Source organism: Tupaia chinensis, unplaced genomic scaffold (assembly GCF_000334495.1).
Source record: "Tupaia chinensis unplaced genomic scaffold, TupChi_1.0 Scaffold000272_1, whole genome shotgun sequence".
Classification (NCBI taxonomy): Eukaryota; Metazoa; Chordata; class Mammalia; order Scandentia; family Tupaiidae; genus Tupaia; species Tupaia belangeri.
The window spans coordinates 6442924-6466684 of NW_006159754.1; the positions used below are offsets into that span (position 1 = coordinate 6442924).

At 40.3% G+C, this 23761-nt stretch overlaps 1 protein-coding gene and 1 long non-coding RNA gene across 4 annotated transcripts in view; both read left to right on the plus strand.

Moving 5' to 3' along the window:
• Positions 1 to 107: 107 nt before the first annotated feature.
• Positions 108 to 14125, plus strand: LOC114008001 (uncharacterized). 3 transcript variants are annotated; one of them, XR_003549570.1, is made up of 4 exons: positions 108 to 618; positions 1322 to 1370; positions 9045 to 9266; positions 14061 to 14125. It is a non-coding gene; the product is annotated as an uncharacterized LOC114008001 (long non-coding RNA). The 3 variants fall into 3 exon arrangements; XR_003549571.1 differs by lacking the exon at positions 9045 to 9266; XR_003549569.1 differs by lacking the exons at positions 9045 to 9266; positions 14061 to 14125 and adding an exon at positions 4708 to 5317.
• Positions 14126 to 22719: 8594 nt separating this feature from the next.
• GMPS (guanosine monophosphate synthase) overlaps positions 22720 to 23761 on the plus strand; it is a 49731-nt gene continuing 48689 nt past the window's right edge. Inside the window, exon 1 of the mRNA XM_006149766.1 lies at positions 22720 to 22804. Coding sequence (XP_006149828.1) covers positions 22760 to 22804 — 45 coding nt within the window. The 5' untranslated portion in view covers positions 22720 to 22759. The remainder of the gene's footprint in view (positions 22805 to 23761) is intronic.

Genomic DNA, 23761 nt, shown 5'->3' on the forward strand with positions numbered 1-23761 from the left:
GGAGGGGCTCAGTGGGCGCTCTAGCTCTGTGAGCGCATGCGGCTCTCTGGAAAGCGTGGGCCTCGGTGATTGGCCCCGCACGGCCACGTGACTGCAGGTTGCGCCAGTCCCAGGTCAGCCGTCAGGCGAAACTACCAGGCGGAGTGTGAGGTGCAGGAGTCCTTGTTGGTGTGCTGTGGAAGGGCAGTGCCCAGAGTTTAGGTTGGAAATGTTGCAGTGTTGCCTCTTTTTTGAGTGTGCAGAAAACGATGAGAAGGACAGAAATTTAGGAAGCTTCCGTACGGAGGCAAGGTCACTTCGTGCGCTCAAACGGGTAGAAAAAAAAGCCTGACAGTGGGAGAAGCGCATGCGTCTACGTATCGGTAGACCGAATGAACTGCTCAAGAGAGAAGCGCATGCGTCTACACATTGCTAGACCGAATGAGACGCTCAAGAGAGGCCAGATTTCTCTGTATTCCGTTTTCCCACCGTTGTGGAAGAAGCGTCGGGGAACCTGGTGACCAACTGTAATTCCGTTGGATTAGTTGGCTCATCGTAAACCTCATTACCTTTCTTCTTTTGCGCTACTGTAAAAGGTGTAAGGCACCGCTCTGCTGCCATCACCGGTTTGCACGTTAAGTATGTCTCCATTCTTAGGGTTCTTGGCAAAGTACTGCAAGCTCTTGGAGCTGAAAATGCTTAGCAATTAGATTTAGTGTTTTAGTGATGACCAAGAGACCGGTTTCCAAGAATTTTACTTAGTCCTAGGTTGTGGAATTTGCACACGTCACTGTTAACATGTGATGGTATTAATAATATATTTTATTGAACTTTAGAGAATAAATTTTGCCTTGATTTTTTACTTTATGCATAGGCTACCTTTATATTTACTTCCATAGCTGATTCTTTTTTAAAGAATTATTTAACTTTATTTTTTAGAATTATTTTAACTTCATTTTTTAAGAATTACTTTATTTAACCTTATTTATTTCTTTATTTTAATTTGACCAGAGGGGGACAGAGGAGTGAGAGAGAGGGAAAGTGAGAAAGCAAGCCACCAGGTCCAGGACTGGAATCAGGGTTGGCCATGTGGGAGTCTAGCGTCCTTAACTACCACACCACCTGCTGGTCCCTGTCTGTCTGTCTGTCTTTATATATATATGTTTACATATAATTTGACCAGAAAGGGGCAGAGTGAGAAAGAGAGAGAGAAACTGAGAAAGCAAGCCAATGGGAACAGCAGTTAGTTGTCCATGTGGGAGTCCAGTGCACTTAACCACCGCAACTTGCTGGCCCCCTCCCATAGCTGATTCTTCTAACCATTTCCTTCCTTCCTTCACAGGAATTTGAGAGTCTGATTAATTTCCTTTAAACAACGGAAAATGTCAATCGTAAGTTCTTCAATCTTTGTTAAAGAGAATAGCTTACAGAAAGAACAGTGTCATTTAAGGAAGACCAATTAGGATTCAATGAAAACACCTATGGGTAGGGTTTCGATTGTCCTGGATTCATAATGTGCCCCTAACTGTAGTTATGTCTTGGACAAATTACTTAACCTTGGGTTCAATTTTGAGAATGTAGAGTTCATCACATCTATTTCAGGGTTGTAGAATTAAAGGAAGTAATCTGTAAATTCATGCACAGTCAGTAGGTGTGTATATGTGTGTATGATTTTTGTTTTTATTTTATAGGTTTTTGTCATAGTGGATGTATACTCCTCGGAGAGAGACATAGAGAGGGAAAGTGAGAAATCACCCCCTTGGACAGAGGGTCACACAACAGTCCCTTCTCCTCTTGGGATTATGAGCATGCATACACACATTCCTGGTGTGATTTTTAAGCTGCTGGGATTGGGGCTTGAACCCCAGTTGGACATATTGGGAGTCCAGCCACCTGAACCACCATGCCACCTGTTCGCCTCAGTGTGTGTGTGTATGTTTAAACATATGCAAATATTTTATTTTCTTCTTTATTTTTTCTTTCACTCTTTATTGGGAAATAATTATAGATTCACAAGAAATTGCAAACACTTCAGCAACTTCCCCCAATGATAACATCTTACACATAACTATAGTACAGTATCAAAAGCAGGAAATTGACATCTGTGAAATATTTTAATGTTTCTCAGAGTTCACCAGTTTTACATACACTAATTGTATATATGGTCCCTTTTATAGTGCTGTCCCTCTATAGCACACCTTTATATTTACACCAGTCCCCACTCCTCATCTGTTCTCTGGCAATAACTAATATGTTCCCTGTGCCTATATTTATGTCATTTCAAGAATATTATATGAATGGAATCATACAGTACTAAAGGTTCTCCAAGAATTCTTAGAAAGTATATATTACGGAAAAAAAAATATGGATTACATTTTTTCTTTTTGTACCAGTATGAACTCATACTTCTATTTTTACATGAACTTTTTCAAGTCTTCTTATATGTAACATTTGAGATCAGCTTTTTTCACTCAGTATAACGTTCTAGAGATCTATCTAAGTTGATAATATAGTATCAATAGATGTCAATTGTTCCTTTTTTTAAATTTTTTTTTTTGAGAAGTTTTTGCTATAGAGCATGTGTGCTCGCCGGACAGACAGAGAGACAGAAAGCGAGAAATCACTCCCCAGGGGAGATGGCCACACCGCAATCCCTTCTCCTCCATTCTCCTCTCGGGATCTTGGGCACGCATACACACGCGCCTGGCGTGAGTTTTAAGACACTGGTTCTGGGACTCAAACCACAGTTGACTACATGGGAGTCCTGCGACATAGCCATTACGCTAACTGCTGGTCCCAATTGTTCCTTTTTTTTAAGAAAAGAATTATTTTTATTTAAATGTATTTATTTATTTATTTTAATTTGACCAGAGAGGGACAGAGCAAGAGAGAGGGAATGTAAGAGAGCAAGCCACCAGGTCCAGGACTCAAACCATGGGTCAGCCATGTGGGAATCCAGGGCCCTTAACCACATGCCAACTGCCGGCTCCTAATTATAAATTTCTTGCTTTTGGTATTTAATTATTATCCATTGGAAAATAATATTGTATATACAAATATATATGTAAATTGTTTAGAGCCAGCTGATAGAATGATAGTTAAGGCAGTTGGATCCCACATGGCTATCACCCCTAACAATGCGTTCATGGCAACGTAGGTCTTTTCTAGCAGGCAACTCAAAACTATTCCAGCTTCTGCACATTACATCTCAAAATTGCTGAGGAAAGATGGTGGGTTTCCTGAATATGAACATTGAAGATTGTATATAAAAGTTAAATGCTGGGCCATCCAGGTGGCATGGCAGTTGGTTAAGGTGGTTGGATCTTACATGACTGGCTATGCAGTTTGAGTCCTAACCCAGTAGCTCAAAAAACATGCTGGGCATGTGTGCATGCATGCCCAAAATCGAGAGACAATGAAGGAGAAGGGATTGCAGGTGACCATTCCCACTGGGTGGTAATTTCTTTCCCCACCCCCTGCAAGTACAAGTACCCTGTAACAAAACAAAAAAAGAAAAAAGTTAAAAACCTTTTTAATGCAATCTCAAATTTAGACTGGAAGCTATAGAAACATTACACTTCTGAAACTAATTTTATGCAACATTTCAGGAAATCTTCGGTAACTCTTTGAAAAGTGATAGTTCTTAAGTTCTATTTGTAGGCTTCAGAATTTGATGAATTTAATGAATGTTTTTAATGATAGGAAATATGTGTGCAATGGAAGAGGAAGAGAAAGCACTATCAACGTGGACTTTCTTGTCATGCTGTAATCCCCTTTCCCTGGCCCTGTAACTCCTGAAGATCTTGGGTAGCTGTGTGTGTTCTCAGGCCAACCTTGGAATCTGAACCCATGGTCAGCCATGTGGCTTCCATCATTGCATTCCCACATTGAGCCTGACACTTTTTTTTTTTTAATAAAAGTTTTAATTTTTTTCTTTTTACATGAGAGAAAGAGGAAGACAAACACAATAAGCTTCCACACCATGATCCTCCCACCCCTCAGCCTTCCTATACAGTCAGAATCATGAGAACACATGCCTGGCATGTATAGGTTGACTGGGAAAATGAACCAGTGATCTTCCAAATGGGTCCAGCATCACTTGAGCAGTGCATTACTACTGTGCCCTGAAATATTTATTTATTTATTTAAAAGATTTTGCTATAGGGTGCATGCACTCACCAGAAAGAGAGGCAGAGAGACAGAAAGTGAGAAATCACCCCCCCCACCCCCCCAGGGAGGATGACCATGCTGCAGTCCTTTCTCCTCCATTCTCTTCTCGGGATTTTAGGAACACATGCACACACACCCGGCAAGAGTTTAAGCCACCGGGTCTGGGACTCGAATTGCGGTCAACTACGTGGGAGTCCAGTGACATAGCCACTATGCCAACTGCTGGTCCCCTGAAATTTTTATTTTTAAAGTGCTGTGGTTTATGTGGTCTCCCTACCCCAAAGTGTGTGTTGGAAACTTAATCACCATTGTAATAGCATTAAGAGATATGACTTTGGGACCAGCAGGTGGCATTGTGGTTAATGCACTGGACTTCCACATGTCTGACCACAGTTGGAGTCCTGGACCCAGCAGCAAAAAATCATGCCAGGCTCGTGTATTTGCATGCCCCAAATCCCAAGAGCAGAAAGGAGGAATAGGGATTACAGCATGGCCTTCTCCCCATGGAAGTGATTTCTCACTTCCCCTCTTTCTGTATCTCTCTTTTTTCCCTCTCAGTGAGCACACATGCCCTCTGACAGAAACCAGAAGGGGAAAAAAAGAAGGTGTGACCCTTCTAAGGTAATGTAATTATGCAGATTCCCTCATTATCAATGAATGCCATTATTTCAGGAGTGAGTTCGTTATTATAGAAGAGGATTTGTTATCACAGGCATGGGTTCCTTATAAAAGGGTGAGTTTGACCCACTCTTGCTTTCTTTCTGCTTTCTGCCTTTCACCACAAGGTGATAACAGCACTAAGACCCTCACCAGATACCAGCCACACAATCTTTGACTTCCCGGTCTCCAGAATCATGAGCCAATACATTTTTGTTCATGATAAATTACCCAGTCTTTGGTATTGTGTTACAGCAGCTCAAAATGAACTAAAACAATATGCATAGTAAGTTACAAGTAAATTGTCAAATGATGAATTATGTATTAGAAAGTAATTCTAAGCTCATGGTATGTATGCAGAAATTATTTCTATTTCAAGATTTATTTTATAGCACATATTACAAATGTTCATTCATACTGTCTCCATCATCTGTTTAAGTTTACATATGGCAAAATAGTCTTTTCCGTACCCTTAATCTGACCTCTAAGATTATGCCTTCATCATGATTTAATTCTATTCTATTTTTATATGGTTAGAGAATTTCTTCCATTATATTTGAAAATCATATTGGTAAATGAAATCTTGTAAAAATTGTAATTAACTTCCAGTTTCTACTATTAATAAAAAGTTTCATTTGACTTACTTTATTTTATAATTAGCTTGTTCTTTCTGATTGATGTCTTTAAGGTTTTTTCCTTAATTTCTAGGTGTGTCTTTTTTTTTTTTTTTTTTATAAACTCTATCCATCCTGGGTTTATTGTTTTTTATTGCTGCATAATTCTATTTTTATATGGTTAGAGAATTTCTTCCATTATATTTGAAAATCATATTGGTAAATGAAATCTTGTAAAAATTGTAATTAACTTCCAGTTTCTACTATTAATAAAAAGTTTCATTTGACTTACTTTATTTTATAATTAGCTTGTTCTTTCTGATTGATGTCTTTAAGGTTTTTTCCTTAATTTCTAGGTGTGTCTTTTTTTTTTTTTTTTTTAAACTCTATCCATCCTGGGTATATTGCTTTCTATTGCTGCATTACATATTGCTCCAAAACTTAGAACCTTCAAACAACAAACACATTATCTCACAGTTTCTGCTGGTTAAGAACTCAGAAGTCGCTTAGTTGGATGGTCAGCTAAGATGTCAGCCAGGACTATGCTCACTTGAACACTTCACTGGGGCTGGGGGATGCACTTGCAAGATGGCTCAGTCACATGTTTTTGTTCCTTATCACGTGAGCCTCTCTTTAGAGTTACTTGGGTGTTTTTCTGACATGACTGCTGGCTTATCCCAGAGTCAGTGATTCAAGAGAAAGAACAGGAGAAAGTTACAGTGGCTTTCGACACAGTCTCAAAAGTTACATGCTGTCACTTCCACCATATTCTATTCATCACAAGCACGTCACTCGGTCCAGCCTACATTCAAGGGGAGAATCAAAGAATTGGCAGACATATTTTAAAGCCTGGGAATCAGTGAACCATTTCATTCTGTTTAAATACAAATTTCCATTTCAGGAAATTTTTTCTTGGGTCGTTTAAAAAAATTATATGGAATGATCTGCAAGTCATAAGAGTTTTATAGAGAAATTTTCATGAAGAAAATGGTAAATTCTGACTTAAGTAGAGTTTAAAATGGAAGGATAACAGCATATTACAAATTTCTTGAATTATCACATTCGTTGCTTTGTTATCTAGCCCCTGAATCCTATCGGTTATTACTATAGTTATTATTCACTGTAGTTATGCATATATAGTCATATATCAATTTATAACTGTGGTTATATTATTATATCTGTAATTCATATTAGCCCTGACACATCTGCTATTCTTTGTACTGCTGACCTCTAATAATGATAACTAGTTACTCTTACTGATATTTCCTAGCACCTCAAAAGAAATCCTAGGGACAGCAAGAATAAAAAGAAATATTTTCAGGACCAGCAGTTAGCATAATGACTATGTCGCTGGACTCCCACATAGTCAACCGCAGTTCAAGTCCCAGACTTGGCAGCTTAAACTCACAACGGGTGCATGTGCGTGTGTGCCCAAGATCCGGAGAGGAGAATGGAGGAGAAGGGATTGCGGCACGGCCATCCCCCCTGGGGGGTGATTTCTCGCTTTCTGTCTCTCCGTCTCTCTCTGTTTATCTGGTGAGCGCACATGCCCTACAGCAAAAACCTCTCAAAAATATATATATATATTTTCATGGCTAGCAGGTGGCTGATGGTTAAGGTTCTGAACTTCCACTTGGCTGACTGCAATTTGAGCCGCAGACCTGGTGGCTTGTAAATCACGTCAGGCTCATATGTGTGTGTCCCAAAATCCTAAGATGGGAATGGAGGAGAAGGGACTGTGGCATGGCCATCCCCCCTGGGGTGTGATTTCTGCTTTCCCTCTCTCTGTCTTTCAATGGTGGATATACATGTCCTATGGCAAAAACCTAAAACAATAAATTTTTTAAATGAACTTTTTTTTAGATATTCAGAAATTGGAACAAAATTTATCTAGGTATTCTAACCAACTAAGTCCATACAGTAAGTGGTATCAATGGGTTACTATGAACAAAAAATTTGTGTCTCCTCAATAGTATTCCTCATGACTATTTTTAGGCATTCATATGCCTTAACATACTTATCATATCAACTATGACTAGTAGTTTGGACATGTCATTCTGTCTTTCTAAGTATTCAAACCAAACCTTTCAGTAATTCATTGTTTTTAAAAGCCCAGTAAGCTTCTAGGAGGAGTCTAGGACACAGATTCTATTCTCGCTATAACATTCTTTTATTTTATTATTTTTTTTTTAAGAGAGATTTTTTTTTGCTATAGGGCACTGGAAAGACAGAGACAGAGAGACAGAAAGTGAGGAATCACCACCCTGGGGAATGCCCACATCACAATGCCTTCTCCAGTCTCCTCTCAGGATTTTAGGCCCACACACACATGCGCTCATCATGAGTTTTAAGTTAATGAGTCTGGGACTCAAACTATGGTCGACTATATGGGAGTTCAGCGACATAAACATTAAGCAATCTGCTGATCACCTGCTATAACATTCTAAATTGAAACATAGGATCACACTATGACACAAATAAAGGTTAAGCAATACCAAAGACAAATATAAATATATTGTCAAAAGAGTCCAAAACAATAAAGTTGCCTTTGATTATTAGTAGGCCAGCAAAACAATTCATACAATAATTAAGGTGTCTGGTTTTTCTGATTAAAAAATAATATTAAAAAAATTTTTTTAAAGAATTCGTTTATTTAACTTTATTTCTTTTAATTTGATCAGAGATGTATAGAGTGAGAGAGAGAGAGAGAAAAGGTGAGAAAGCAAGCTGCCAGGTCCAGGACTTGAACCCCATTTGGCCATGTGGGAGTCCAGCAAGCACCCTTAACCACCATGCCACCTGCCAGCCACCAAAATTTCTGTTAAAGGAAATCGGTTAACTAAGTAGACCAAACTGATCCTCAAGATTTATTCTCCTGGTTAGGCCTAGACTGACTAGGATACCAAATACAAAATAGCTCTTAAATATTTTGTAATATTTATGATTGTTATCATTCTTTATGACTTTTTTCACTACATGGCTATCCAGAGCTGATATTCAACTAATATAACTGCACCAAAAAGAGACCAATCTTCCAGGTCAGGTTATCCCCTTATTTCTTCCGAGAGAGAGAGAGAGAGAGAGACATCCCAGTAGGATCCCCATGACCTAGCCCTAGCTTCAGCCCACCCTAAATTGTGGGTGCACGTATGTCTAGCTTTTTGGGGGATGTTGTCAGATGTAAACCCAGAACTCTTCTGTGGGTCAATCTCACAGAATGCGACATCACTACTGTGCTACTGTCCAGCCCCCAGGAGCTGGATTGTGACCAAAACACTTTGGGAGTGAGGGATTGGTCGAGAAACTCTGATGTGGAGTGTGGTACAAGCTTGGTTTAAGTAAGGTGTAGATGACAGTGTAAGGTAATGCCAGGCAGTCATAAATAATGTATATTCCAAATCCAAACCTTCAAGGCTTTATAGAGAATCTATAAGTAACTGAAATTGCTTTCTCTCAACCCGATGTGACATTTGAAAACATGACCTCTATTTCTCTCTGAGAGGTGCCTTTTCCCTTGAATCTAAGCTCTTTGACTAAACAATAAAATACAGCTGAGGTGATGCTGGTTTAATTTCCAGGACCAGGTCTTAACCTGGCAGTTTCTATTTCCTGTCTCTTGGATAGTCTTGGAGCTGGGTCCTATGCACTGAGGAAAGGACTATCAGGAAAGGATAGCCTGCAGCTCTCAGCAGCAGCACCAAATTGCCAGCCTTGTGTACAAGCTGTCTTGGAAGTGAATCTTCCAGTTCAAGTTGAGCCACCCTCTCTGGCAACACATGGAGCAGAGACCAGTCTTCATCACTAAACTACGCCAAGATTGGTGTTGCTTCATCACAAAACTTCATGGTAAGGCTGCTGCTTTTTAAAAAATTTTTAGAGTTTTTTTTTTTTTTTGCTATAGGGAGCATGTACTCACTGGAGAGACAGAGACAGAAAGTGAGAAATAACCCCTTGGGGGAATGGCCACACTGCAATTCCTTCTTTTCCATTTTCCTCTTGGGATTTTGGGCATGAATGCACATGCGCCTGGCTTGAGTTTTAAGCTGCCAGGTCTAGGACTTGAACTGCTGTCAACTACATGGGAGTCCAGCAATGTAACAATTACGCCATCTGCTGGTCCCATGGTGGTCTTCCAAGACACTTTTTTACAAACCTGGGAACCCATCCCCACCAGTCCCTGGGTGTCCTTCAGAGAGTGTGAAACAACTGTCACTACCACTATGACAGTACTGTCATAAACAACCATTCTTTGTTCATTCTCCATGCCTCCTATATTTTCTTGTTACTATTATTTTCCCTTTTCTTTGGGAAATTTGTCTACCCTGATTTATATTGTTTTAGTTTGTTTTGCACTCCTATTAAAAAATACCACAGGGCCAGCCAGAGGACCAGTGATTAAGGCAGCTGGATCTCACATGGCCTACTGCACAGTTCCAGTTCCAGACACAGAAGGTTGAAAAACACACCAGGTGTGTGTGTGTGTGTGTGTGTGCCCAAAATCCCGAGAGGAGAATGGAGAAGGGGTTGCTAGCGTGACCATTTCTTCCTCCCGCCCTCCCCCCCAAAAGGGGGTGCTTTCTCACTTTCTCTTTTTCTCTCCAGCAAATGCACACACCCTACAGCAAATTTTTAAAAATACCACAGACTGGATAATTTATGTAGAATAAAATTACTTCTCACAGTTTTACAGGCTGTGAAGTTCAGGATCACAGTGTGGGCAGTGTTAATGTCTGGTAAGGGCACAGTCTCTACTCCCAAGATAGTGTCTTGAGTATTGCTTCCTTTGGAGGGGAGGAACACTGTTCCTCACATGACAGAAGAGCAGAATGGAGTGAAATTACTCTTGCAAGCCTTACCTACTTACTTATTTTGCCGGAATCTCTTCTCCGTTTCTCCCCCTTTTCGGGAACTTGGGCACACAAACACACTTGTTTGAGTAACTGGGTCTGGGACCCAAACCGTGTAGTTATCCATGTGAGATCTAGTCACGTCTACCATCACGCCACAGGCTGATCATGTAAACCTTATTTATGGTAGTATTAATTCATTAATGAGGACTCTGCCCAACAAAGCTCTTATGATAGTAGCCATGACCCTTTCTTTCCTTCAACAACCCCAACCCCAATTCATCCCATCCTCTATTGCCCAGGCCTGGATAAGAGTGAACACAGGGTTCACTCTAGGCCTGAGTCCATTGTATGTACTTGCTGAAATTTATCAACCAGTTCCATATTGATGATCATTAAAATTCTTTCTAGTTTGATGATTGGTTTGTTTTGCCAGTACCAAAACAAATATACACAAACACATTATATGCATCAGAAGGGTCTTCAAAGTTTATGGAAAATCCATATTGTGAAAAAATTATGTATAGGGACCAGCAGATGGAGTAGTGGTTACATCACTGGACTCTCACATGACTGACCACGGTTCAAGTCCTGGACCCAGCAGCTTGAAACTCACACTGGGAGCATGTGCATGCATGCCCAAAATCCTGAGAAGAGAATGGAAGAGAAAGCATTGCGGCATGGCCATTGCAGCATGACCATCCCCCCCTCCACCCCCAACCCCCCAGAAGGTGATTTCTCACTTTCAGTCTCTCTGTCTCTTTCTGTCTCTCCAATGAGAGTACATATCCTATAGCAAAAATCTCTTTAAAAAATTATGTATGGAGCCAGCAGGTGGTTAAAGGTGCTGGATTCTCACATGGCTAACTGTGGTTCAAGTCCTGGACCTGGCAGCTTGCTTTCTTGCTTTCCCTTTGTCTCTGGTAAAATTTAAAAACTAATAACAAATAGAGTTAATTAAATAAATAATTTTTTAAAATTACATATAGCTAGCAGGTGGCGAGTTAGCTAAAGGCATTGGTCTCCCACATTGGCCTACCACTGTTTGAGTCCCTGACCTGGCTTTCCCACTTTCTCTTTCTTTCTCTCCCTCTTTCTCTCTCTAGTCAAATTAAAATAAATAAAGTTAAATGAAATAATTATTTCAAAATTATTGATTTAAAATAACTTTTGCTTATATATACACACACACACACACATATAATATTGCATATGTACATACATGCATACACATACAAAATCACTGGGTGAAAATGTACGTGTAAAATGTGATAATACTGACAAATCAAATCCTGGCAGGATAGAGCAATGGAGGAGAAAAGATTGCAGCATGACCACATCCCACTGAGGGGTACTTTCTCCTATTCCTTCTTTCTCTCTGTTTCTGCTGAGTGCATGTGTCTTTTGGCAAATTAAAAAAAAAAAAAAATTGGCAAATAGTCCAACAAAAGTATCTGTACCACTTTATACTTCAACTGATTAATTGCATCTGCTTGCCCCTCAATGACCCTTTGTCTTGCTAAACTTGTTAGTCTACACCAATTTATGCAAGAAATGTGATGTTACTGTATATTTTTTAAGGAGGACATTATATACACACACACACTTTTGACCCAACTCTAGTGGAACAGGTGGTAGGGCCCCACCACATGGTACTAGAGCCACATCAGAAGCCCCTGGTTTGATTTCTGGTACAGCCATGGGTGTATCCATGACCCTGGGTGGCTGGAAGTCTGTGGGGATGACTATGTCCTGAAAAGACCCTGTTAGCAGTCCCTGTCTGTCTCTCTCTCTCTTTCATAAAAGAAAAATTACACTTAAAAGTTATTTTTCTTATGAGTTGATGTTACAGTTCTCAAAAATAAGATATAAAGACTGGACATGAGTACAACATCAAAACAAGATGCTCTGATGGCTGACCCAAATGAGAAGGTTTTGAGTTCATGTCTATAGAACTGTGCTCTCTTAGCTTCAAGTTTATCCTGGGTTCTATCACAAATTTAATACTACCATCTAGTGGCTCCTTCCTGTACCTCTGTCCGGTTGTTTATTTCCTTGCTGGTTTTCCAGTCAGTTCACTGTCATCTGATATGTATAGTCTATACTTCCCAGATTAAAAAAAAAAAAATATCAGAGGAGAGCTTAGATTTACTGAGGTATAATTTACATCTAGTAAAATGGACTCTTTCAGTTCTACCGTTTTATGAGTTTTGGCAAATGTGTGATTGGATAACCACCACCACAGTCAAGATATGAAACAGTTCTATCCCTCTCTACACTTCTCTTGTGCCCATTTGAAGTCAGCCTCTCACTTCCCTTGTGCCCATTTGAAGTCATCTCCCAGTCTCAGCCAACCACAGATCTTTCTTTCCCCATAGCTTTGCCTCTTCCAAAATGTAATACAAATGGAATCATATGATATGCAGCCTTTGAATGTGGTTTCTTTTCAGTCAGCTTAATGCACTTAGAGTCATCCCCGTTGTCGCATGTATTGATATTTCAGACCCCTTTGTCTTTTTCCCTTTTTTTCTTTGTAATAGTCCATTCCACTCACCAGTTGGAGGACATTTCAATTGTTTCTGTTTTGGGTGGTTACGAATGAAGTCACTATAGCTCTTTACATACAGGTTTTTATGTAAGCATATACTTAAGTGTATATTTGAAAATGTTTAAGATGGTAAATTTTGAATGCTTTTTCCCACAATTAAAAAAAAAGGGGGGACTCCCAGTGCATTGGTTATAAATTTTGTCAAGGATAACTGATTCAAAAATTCATCAAAATCATAGCATTGTAAAAGAAGAAACCACGATAATATCAATAGCACAGTTGCTTTGGTTTAAAATGTGCCCAGTGACACTAGTGCCTTCAGCAATTGTCTGGCAAAGTATATTTAAGTGTTTAATGAACAATAATTTCAGTCATATTGTTTACTGGTTGTATGACCTTAAACTAATTTGTTTTTCTCAGTCTTCTCAATCATAAAATGTGACCAGGGGATAATAATACTACCTATCACAGGCCAGCCTGTGACCTGGTGGTTAAGGTGATTGGATTCTACACGGCTGACCAGTGAACCAGTGAGTCCTCGACCTGCTGGGTTCATGTGTATGCCTGTCAAAAATCCTGAAAAGAGGGAGAAATATAGGAAGGACTGTGATGTGGCCATCCTCCATGAAGGGTGCTTTCTCACTTTCCTTCTCTCTCTCTCTCTCTCTCTTTCTGCTGCAAGCATACATGCCCTCTGGTAAAAAATTAAAAAAAATAGGGACCAGCAGTTGGTGTAATGGCTATGTTGCTGGACTCCCATGTAGTCGACCGCAGTTTGCGTCACGGACCTGGTGGCTTAAAACTCACGCCAGGCGCGTGTGCGTGCGTGCCCAAGATCCTGAGAGAAGAATGGAGGAGCAGGGATTGCAGCGTGGCCATCCCCCCAGGGGGGTGATTTCTCGCTTTCTGTCTCTCTGTCTCTCTCTGTTGTCTGGCGAGTGCATGCGCCCTATGGCAAAAACCTCTCCAATAAATAAATAGATAAATAAATAAAAAAATAAAAATACTATCTCTCTTTTAGGATTATTGTAAGGATTAAACGAATGAATATCTGTAAATAATTGAGAGTTGTGCACTGGCACACAATGTGCCCAGGTTTACTACTGCCCATTACTTCTATCCATGTTACCAAGACTATTGCCACCACCGTCACCACCACCACAAGTATGAAGTCATTTCTGTGTCACTGAGATTATCGAGTTTTCACTGACAAGACACCAAATGCTGTATTCCTTTTTTTCCTAGACATGAACAAGGGACTAGACTTGACTGAATCATCTCTTACCATGACAATTTGGCTCTAAGAGAAGGTGACCAAGTTTGAGAGCATATTTGGGATAATCAGAGCACTGTAAATATATTGGGTCATCCAGAAAGTCAATGACACATTTTTTGCATAGAAAAATAAGTTATGAATTTCCCAGTACCATAATACAATATTTACTGGATATCACACTGCATTTATCAGGCATAATCAATGAAAATATAATTTTAAAAAATTTATTTAGTTATTTAAAGTTATTTATTTAATTCCATTTGTTATTTTTTTTTATTTTTTAAAGAATTATTTTATTTACTTGTTTATTTTAATTTGTCTGGAGAGGGACAGAGAGAGAGAGAGAGAGAGAAAGCAAGATGCCAGGTCTGGGACTTGAACCACTGTTGGCCATGTGGGAGTCCAGTGCCCTTAACCACGCCACCTGCTGGCCCCTGTTATTATTCTTTAATTTGATCAGGTAGAGACATAGAGACAGAAAGGGAAAACAAGAAAGCAAGCCACAAGGTACGGGACTCGAACCATAGTCAGCGATGTGGGAATCTGATGCCTCTATCCACCATGCCACCTGCCAGCCCCTGAAAATATAATAATGATTATAACATTCAGTGGCCTGCTTTAATAGCTAGGATTACAGGTACATGCTTCAGTGCCCAGTGTGTTCAAGTTGGTCTTTGGAAGTGAACACGGCCCCTCCATATGGCTCCAACACTATTCTACGGTGCTCTACTGCTTGTGTCACCACAGCTAGGCCAGGTATTTATTTTTATTACATGACCATTACTTGATTCTGGAAAGGATTATCCATAAGTTTTTTAGACGATTAAATTCCATGCTTTACCTTTAAATTTTTTCATGTGATTTCAAACCTATAGCAAAGTTGAAATAATATAAAGAAATTCCATTTACCCTTTGCCGAACAACCATTCAGGTTTTTCCAACTGTCCCAATAACAGTCTTTACAGCGAAAGGATACAGCCCAGGGTCTTACCCAGCTGTCACATCTCTTGTCTCCTTCAATCTGGAATAATTCCTCAGTCCTTGGATCTTCATCTTTTAAGATACTGTTGGTGGAGTCAGCAGGTGGCGTGGTGGTTAAAGGCACTGGATTCCCACATGGCTGATTGTGGTTGGAGTCCCAGACCCAGTGGTTTGCTTTCTTGTTTTTCCCTTTCTCCATCTCTCTCTCTCTCTCTTTCTGTCTCTCTCTGGTCAAATTTAAATAATAATATTAATTATAATAACAAGTGGAATTAAATAAATAAATAATTCTTTTTAAAAAAAGAGAGAGAGAGAGATACTGTTGCTGATTTTATTCCCAAACATTGCACTACAGTTCCAGTTCCCCACTTTCATAACCCTCTCCTTAAATCTGGGCCCATCATGTGATTCATTCAGTGATAGAAGGCAGGGAAGTAAACCTGTGAACTTCTAAGGCTAGTTTAGAAAATGCCATGCATCTTCTACCTGACTTTATTTCTCTCTCTCTTCCTGGGAGTCTTGAGCTGACATATAGGAAATCTAGTTATCCAGACGTACTTGTGATAGACCACATAGGGAAGGGTGGCTGGAAGGGCCACAGCTGTTCCAGCCCTCAGCTGTTGGAGTGCTGCAGCCCCGGTGTCAGAGATGAGAGTGAGAAAACCATCAGATCATTCCAGCTCCAGCCTTTGAGCATCTCAAACTGAGTCCTAGGAGCCACCTTGGGGCTGTACCAGCTGGCACAATAGAGCCGAGAAAATCTGCCCCTGTAGAACCCTACCCAAATGGCAGTAAAATAGTGTTGTTCTTTGTTTTTAAAAAAGAATTATTTTATTTAACTTTATTTATTATTATTATTTTTAAAACTTGGGGACTGATCAGAGAGAGGGGAAAGTGAGAAAGTGAGAGAGAGAGAGAGAAAGTGAAGCCACCAGGTCCAGGACTTGAACTGTAGTCAGCCATGTGGGAGTCCAGCGCCCCTAACCACTACGCCACCTGCCAGCCCCATTGTTTTAAGTGACTAAGTTTAGGGTTTTTGTTGCCTAGCAATAGAAAGTGAAACAATTACAGAGTGGTCATTTTGTGGGATGAGCTTGCATTTGGGTTTGTCTATAGTGTATTCATGATTAGATCAGATTGTGTACTGTAGGGAGACACCGTGGAAGTAACCTGTGCTCATCTGTGGCATCCACTGGTGACATATTGGTTTATTCCATGCCTGGTGATGTTAACTTCGATCACTTGAGTAAGGTGGCTTTTTTAGGTGTCCTTGCTGTAAAGTTATCATCCTTCCTTGTATAATTAATAATTATTTTGTGGGGAGATACTTTAAGATCTGATGTTAGTAAAACCTGTTCCTCACCCAAATTTCACACACTGGGTTTTACCATCCATTATTGTACTTGAGTTAATTATTTTTATGAATTATCACTTTAGTTACAAAATGATGATTCTTAAATCTAGTTATTCTTTCTACATTTGTTAGTTGACATTCCATTATGAGAGCTTTTTCTTCTCCCCATTTAATCATACATTTATTTATGTTGGCATAGGCTGATGGATTCATAACTGACTCAGTGGATGTAATGTTTACTGTTTATTTTGATATATTGCTCCACATTTGCCCAGTAAAAACTCTTTAAAGTTGACTTCTGTGTCTTTCTGACATATCTTCATTATTCTTTGGGTATTTCCTTTTTTTCTGATACAAAGAGTTGTTCCTAGTTACCCTGTCCCTGCATTGATTCTGAAATCAGCTGTTTTCCAAGAAGCCTGGTTCCTCTCACTGGAGAATGGAATTTAGAAACTAGTGTGTGGGTGCTGGGTTTGCTCGTTGCTACTAGATACTGCTTTCAGGCCCTCTGTGTGGACAGAGACAAAATTCCATAGAGGGTGAGTAGTAATGAAGGGGAAAGAATTGTAGGAGCACAAAAGAGGAAGAGACATCTAATCCAAGACTTTGAAGTTGCGGGGAAGGGAAATAAATATTTTCAGACATAAGATATTTATGTGCTAAAAGCCTGAGGCAAGCCAGAACACACTGGCTCCATAAGGTAGCAGTTAAGTACTATGTGTTGGGGACCGGATCCCACAGAGCCAACTATAGTTCCAGTCCTGGCCTGGCAGCTTGAAAAACAGAAAATCTCTAAATCTTTTTGTATGTTTGTTTGTTTTGTTTTGTTATAGGGCATTTGCACTCACCAGAGAGAGACAGAGGACAGAGAGAAAAAGAGAGAGGGAAAGTGAGAAGTCACCCTTCACGAGGGATGGTCACACTGGTGTCCTCTCGCCTCCATTCTCTCTCAGGATTTGGGGCACGCATGTACATGCAGCTGGTATGATTTTTAAGCCACTGGGTCTGAGACTTAAACCAGGAAGTTGGCCTATGTGATCCAGCTGCCCTAACCTCTGCACCATCTGTTGACCCCAGCCCTCAAGTCCCCAAATCCTGATGGGATAGTGAAGAGAAGAAAGGATTGTAGCAAAACCATATGCACTGGGGGTTGCTTTCTTTCTCTGGTGAGTGCATGTTTCCTCTGGCAATAAAGAGAGAGAACACACGATGTTTAAGGAACCGAAGCAGATTCACGTGGCTAGAAAGCAGAATGAAGGAGGCTGTGGTAAGAGAGCAGGCTGCAAGGTAAACAGGGGCCAGGCAAACCTCAGTAGCCAATAAGCAATGGTAGAAGTTAGGAGTTTATCCTGAGAGTAATGGGAACACAGTAAGAAGATTCTGAGCGAAGGACATATGATCAAATTTGTATTGTAGGATAATTTTTGGTTACCTTTCAAACTCATAGAACACCCTAAAAGAATAAAAAAAAACTGTGCAGATCTTGGGACAGAAGGAGGCGTGGTGGTTGAGGTGTTGGATCCTACATGGCCAACTGTGGTTCTAATCCTGGACCTGGTAGCTTGACAAACACATTGGGCATGTGTACGTGCATGCCCAAAATTCCAAGAGGAGAACTGAGGAGAGGGATTAGGGGCCATTCCCCTTGGAAGGTGATTTCTCACTCCCTGCCCCAGTGGGCACTGCTTTCTTTAGCACACACACACACTTGTGTGCACCTCTTACTACATTTTTTTTTTCCCTTTTTTGGAGAGGTTTTTGCTAATAGGGCGCGTGCGCTCGCCAGACAGACAGAGAGAGACAGAGAGAGAAAAAGCAAGAAATCACCCCCCAGGGGGGATGGCCACGCCACAATCCCTTCTCCTCCATTCTTCTCTTGGGACCTTGGGCACGCACGCACACGCGCCCGGCGTGAGTTTTAAGCCACCGGGTCCGGGACTCGAACCGCGGTCAACTACGTGGGAGTCCAGCGACATAGCCATTACACTAACTGCTGGTACCGCTCTTACCACATTTTGAGTTGGCAGCTAATTTTTTTTGTAAGTTTGAAAGTCAGTTTTTTTGTTAATGGAAAGTGGGAAAGTTAAATATTTGAGAGATAAAATAAGATGATCATGGGTTATACCTAAAATAAATATCTTATGACATGCTGCATGCCAAATCTGAAGAATCACGTATAATTTCTGTCCATTTTATCAAGTGTATCTTGAGAAATATGTTGATCTCCAAAACTAATGATTCAGTTACATTTAAAAAATCAGGATCACTATTTAATGCAACCTGAGTTGTTCTGAATTCAGGGCAAAGTTTACCTTTAACAAAAATACCTAAAAGAGAAAGAGGACCTTATAGGTTTAAGATGCCTCAAATAATCATTGAAAGAGGCTTCCAGATTTCTGCTACCAAAGATGGAGTAACAGGGACTACACTTGCCCTCTTGCATGAAGCAACAACAAAAATGAAAAACTCAAAACATTTAAAGCAATGATATCAAGATATTGGACATGAGGGACCAGCAGTTGGCATAATAGCTATGTCAATGGACTCCCATGTAGTCGACTGTGGTTCAAGCCCTGGACCTGGTGGCTTAAACTCATGCTGGGTGCCTGTGTGTGTGTGCCTAAGATCCCATGAGGAGAAGAGAGGAGAAGGGATTGCGGTGTGTCCATTCAAAGAAACACCTTAACTATAAAGGGCTGACAGGTAGCATGGTGGTTAAGGGCGCTGGACTCCCACATGGCTGACCATGGTTCAAGGCCTGGATGTGGAGGCTTGCTTTCTCACTTTCCTTCTCTCTCTCTCTCACTCTGTCCCTCTCTAGTCAAATTAAAATAAACTTAAATAAAGTAATTATTTAAAAATCAAATACAAATTAAAAATATAAAGACACAAATAGGCTAACGGGATTGCAGGATGGCTATCCCCTGGGGATGGAAGGTGAATTCTCACTTTTTCTTTCTTTCTCCAGTGAGTACATACACTCTGTTACAATTTTTTTTAAAAAAAGGAAATAAAGATCAAAGTGAAAATCAATGAAATAAAAGCATCCAAATAGAGAAAATAAATAAAACTAAGTGCTGATTTTTTTGAGAACAGCAGTAAAATTGGTAAATCGTTAGCCAGACTGATAAAGAATAGAGGAAAAGCAGAAATAACCAATATCAGGAATAAGAAAGTTAATATCACCCCAAGTTCTAGATATTAAAAGGATGATAAGGAAAAATTATAAACAACTGTATGCCTATAAGTCTGACAATTTAGGTAGAATGGACAAGTTCCTTCAAAGACATATTTCCAAAGCTCATTTAAGAGAAAATGTAAAACCTGAATAGCCCTAAATGTATTTTTTTAGAGGATTATTTAATTTTTATGTATCATCATTATTATTTTAATTTGCTATAGGGTATGCACACTCACCAGAGAGAGAGAGAGAGAGAGAGAGAGAATGCAAGCTGCAAGGTCTGGGACTCGAACCTCAGTCAGCCATGTGTGAGTCTGGTGCCTCAACCATCACACCACCTGCTAGCTCTCCTACACCTATTTTTTGAAATGGAATTTTGGTACAGCTGTGGTGGCACACAGGTAGTGTTACCAGTTGGGTGGCTGGAAGCCACAGAGAAGGCCAGGTTTGGGTCCCAACTCAATCTGAACACATGATTATGCCCCTCCCTCCTATAATCCTAGATAATTGGGAAGCTGGGGCAGGAGGATGACAACACAGCAAAGACCCTCTTAAAAATACCTACCGTTCTTTTCCTTTTCTTCTCTATATATATCTCAAAAAGGCGAAAAAATGGAATTTATAGTTAAAATCCTCCGCATTAGGAAAACTCTAGATCCAGATGTTTTTATTGGTAAATGGTACCAAACATTTAAGAAAGAAAGAAAACTGGGACCATAAGATGGTGTAATGTTCTCCCATGTAGTTGACTCTGGTTCTAGTCCTGGATCTGGTGGCTTAAAACTCATCCTTAGTATTTGTGCATGTGTGGTCAAAATCACAAGAGGAAGATGAAGGAGAAGGGATTGTGGCATAGCCATCCTCCTGGGGGGTGATTTCATGCTTTCTGTCTCTGTCTCTCTGGGGAGCCCAAATAGCCTATAGCAAAAAAAACTCTCTCTCAAAAAAAAGAAAATCAATTCTTCATCAGGTCTTCCAAAAATAATAATTTTATTAATATATACACTCTCAATTTATTCTTTGAGGGCAATATTACTCTTACCAAAATCAGTCAAAATCATTAGCAGAAACTATGAACCAATATTCCTCATGAACATAAATACAAAGCATTAAACTGAAAGTTTAGCAAACAATCGTGTGTGTGTATGTGTGTGTGTGTGTGTGTGTGTGTATAAATACATAATGATTTCTTGATGTTTATTCCAAGAATGCAGGGCTCGGGCTAGTTTAACGTTTAACATTCAAAAATCAATGAATGTTGGGACCAGCACATAGTATAATGGCTGTCACTGAACTCCCATGTAGTGGACCACAGTTCGAGTCCCGGACCCGGTGGCTTAAACTCACGCGGGGCACGTGTGCAGATCCCAAGAAGAGAATGAAGGAGAAGAGATTGCAGTGTGGCCATCCCCCCAGGGGTGATTTCTTGCTTTCTGTCTGTCTCTGTCTTTCTGGCGAGTGCATGCACCCTATAGCAAAAGCCTCTCCCCACTAAAACAAAAAATCAATGATTGTAATTCATCACATTAACTAACTGAAACAGCAAAAAAACAAAACCAAAAAAACCCCTTGTATAGACATCTCAATAACCGTAGAAAAAAAATTGCAAACAATACTTTTTAAAAAATGTTTTGGTTTTTTTAAAAGAATTATTTTTAAAATTAATTAATTAATTAATTAATTTAGGAGAGGTTTTTACTATAGGGTGCATCCACTCACTAGAAAGAGAGAGAGAGAAAGAGTAGAAAGAGAGAGAGAGAAAGCAAGAAATCACCCCCCAGGGGGGATGGCCATGCCGCAATCCCTTCTCTTCCATTCTCCTCTCGGGATTTTGGGCACGCATGCACACGTTCCCGGTGTGAGTTTAATCCACTGGGTCTAGGACTCGAACCACGGTTGACTACATGGGCATTCAGCAACATAGCCATTACTCTAACTGCTGGTCCCTATTTTATTTTATTTATTTAAATTTGACCAGAGAGAGATGGAAAGTGAAAAAGGAAGTCACCAGGTCCAGGACTTGAACTGTGGTCAGCCATGTGGGAGCCCAGCACCCTTAACCACTGTGCCACTTGCCATCCCCAATATTCATTCTTAATAAAAACTCTCAGCAAAATAGAAGTAAAAAGGACATTCCTCAACTTGATAAAGGTGTCTATGAAAAACCTACAGCTTATTGGTGTAAGACTGATTGTATTTCTTCTAATTTAATGATGCTAATGCGCTCATGACACAAAAGTTTGGACTTGAGTTTTGTTTTGTTTGGGCTTGTTGAGTTTATGGTCCAACATGATATTGAATATCTGGGTGGGGGTATATACAGTTACATGGATATGGGGTTTACAAGAGAGTTGTTAGGGTATAGGGTATACTAAAGGTATTTTAAAAATAGGTATATATTTTTAAACAAGTGTCCCAGGGAAAGACAGGTAAAGAGTAAGATGAGAAGAGCATTAGAAGGTAGAAATAGTGTTCTAGCTAGTGGTAAGGTGGTTAAAGGCAGCTGGATCTCACATGACTCATTGTGTGGAGTCCTAGACCTGAAGGCTTGAAACATTCACCCAAGTAGTGCTTGTGCGTAGGCGTGCTTGCAGAAAATCCCCAAAAGAGGGAGAGATGGAGAAGAAACTGGGTCTGACCATGGCCCATGGTGGGGGGTGCTTTCACACTTTCCCTCTGTCTCTGGCAAGTGCATATACCCTCTGGAAAAATTTTTAACAAAAGATTAAAAAAAAAGAAAGAGGAAATACTAAAGAAACCCAGCAGCTAAAGGATACAGGAAGAGGAGTAAGGAAAGGCAACTAAAAGGTTAATAAACATAAAAGACTTCTCTATGGCACACTTCAGGGAAATCCAGTTTCAAGAAAGGAGGGGTCCTTAGAATCAAAATCTAAAGAAAAACTTAAAATTTAAGAGTTGTGGTGGTTGCCAACATTCTTTACACTAGTGACCACTAGACTCTATTTAAATTAGGCGTTATCTAATAGAGACAGGGTTCAGCCAATCCTTAACTCCAGCACATCACATCACATCATTCCATTGGGGGTGAATGTTTATGTAGGTTCAGACTCTCCTATTGGTTACTGTATTCTTCTCTGCATTGTTCCTACAGACCGTTTGTCCAGAGCTGGGTTCAAGGGAACCCAGTATCCATGGCTTTGGAAAACTCAAGTATTCATTTTACAGCTCAAAAAAAGGTAAATTAAATACTTTTAAGTCTGAAGTCCACTAGGGCCTTGGGGCCTTCTGTTCCTGTATTTTCCTAGTAAACTGTCTAACCTTTACCAGAGTGGGTAGCCTTTACCTTCAATACTGAGAGGCACATTAGCTCACCGAACCTTAATTTCCTCATTTGTAAAGCGGATAAAGACATCGCTCCTACCTCACCACTTTCATAGACTGGTTAGAATCAAGTGAGTTTGGCTGGGATCAGCAGATGGCATAATGGTTATGTCACTGGACTCCCACGTAATTGACCACGGTTGGAGTGCCAGATCTGGAGACTTAAAGCCAGGAGCGTGTTCTTGGATGCCCAAGGTGCCAAGAGGAGAATGGAGGAGACAAGAGGAGAATGGAGGAGAAGGGATTGCACGTTGTCATCCATCCTGTGGGGTGATCTTCCTTTTTCTGTCTTGCTCTTTCTGACAAGTGCGGGTGCCCTATAGCAAAAATCTCCCTTAAAAAAATAATAAAGTGAGTTTGGAAGAGAGCTGTCTCTGGCTCCTTACCATCTGAACGTGAGCCTCTTACAAAGCATGCGTAGCAAATGCTAGCTGCTTTATAATAACTGAATATTTGTAGAAACAGCTAGCCCGGAAGCCCCAGATAACCACATTTAAAGTACTCGCGCTTCTGGATGGGTGCCAAGAGATAGCTGAAGGGAATTCTGCCTTCTTCACAGACAATACAAATAAAAATATTGTTTGTTGTGCCTCATGACCAGTGCCTTGTTCCAGCTGTCCACCAGATTGCTGTTCACGAACTCCATTCTTTTTAGAAATAGTACACCCGCTGTAGAACTCTGGAGGGAGCTGAAGAACTTTCGAGCGACCTAAGTGATCGCACTGAAGGCCCTCGAGATGCGACCATAAAACTTTTCAAAGCAGTTGGCCGACCCCGGGGAGGGTCACCCTGAGATGAGGCGGGGCCATCCG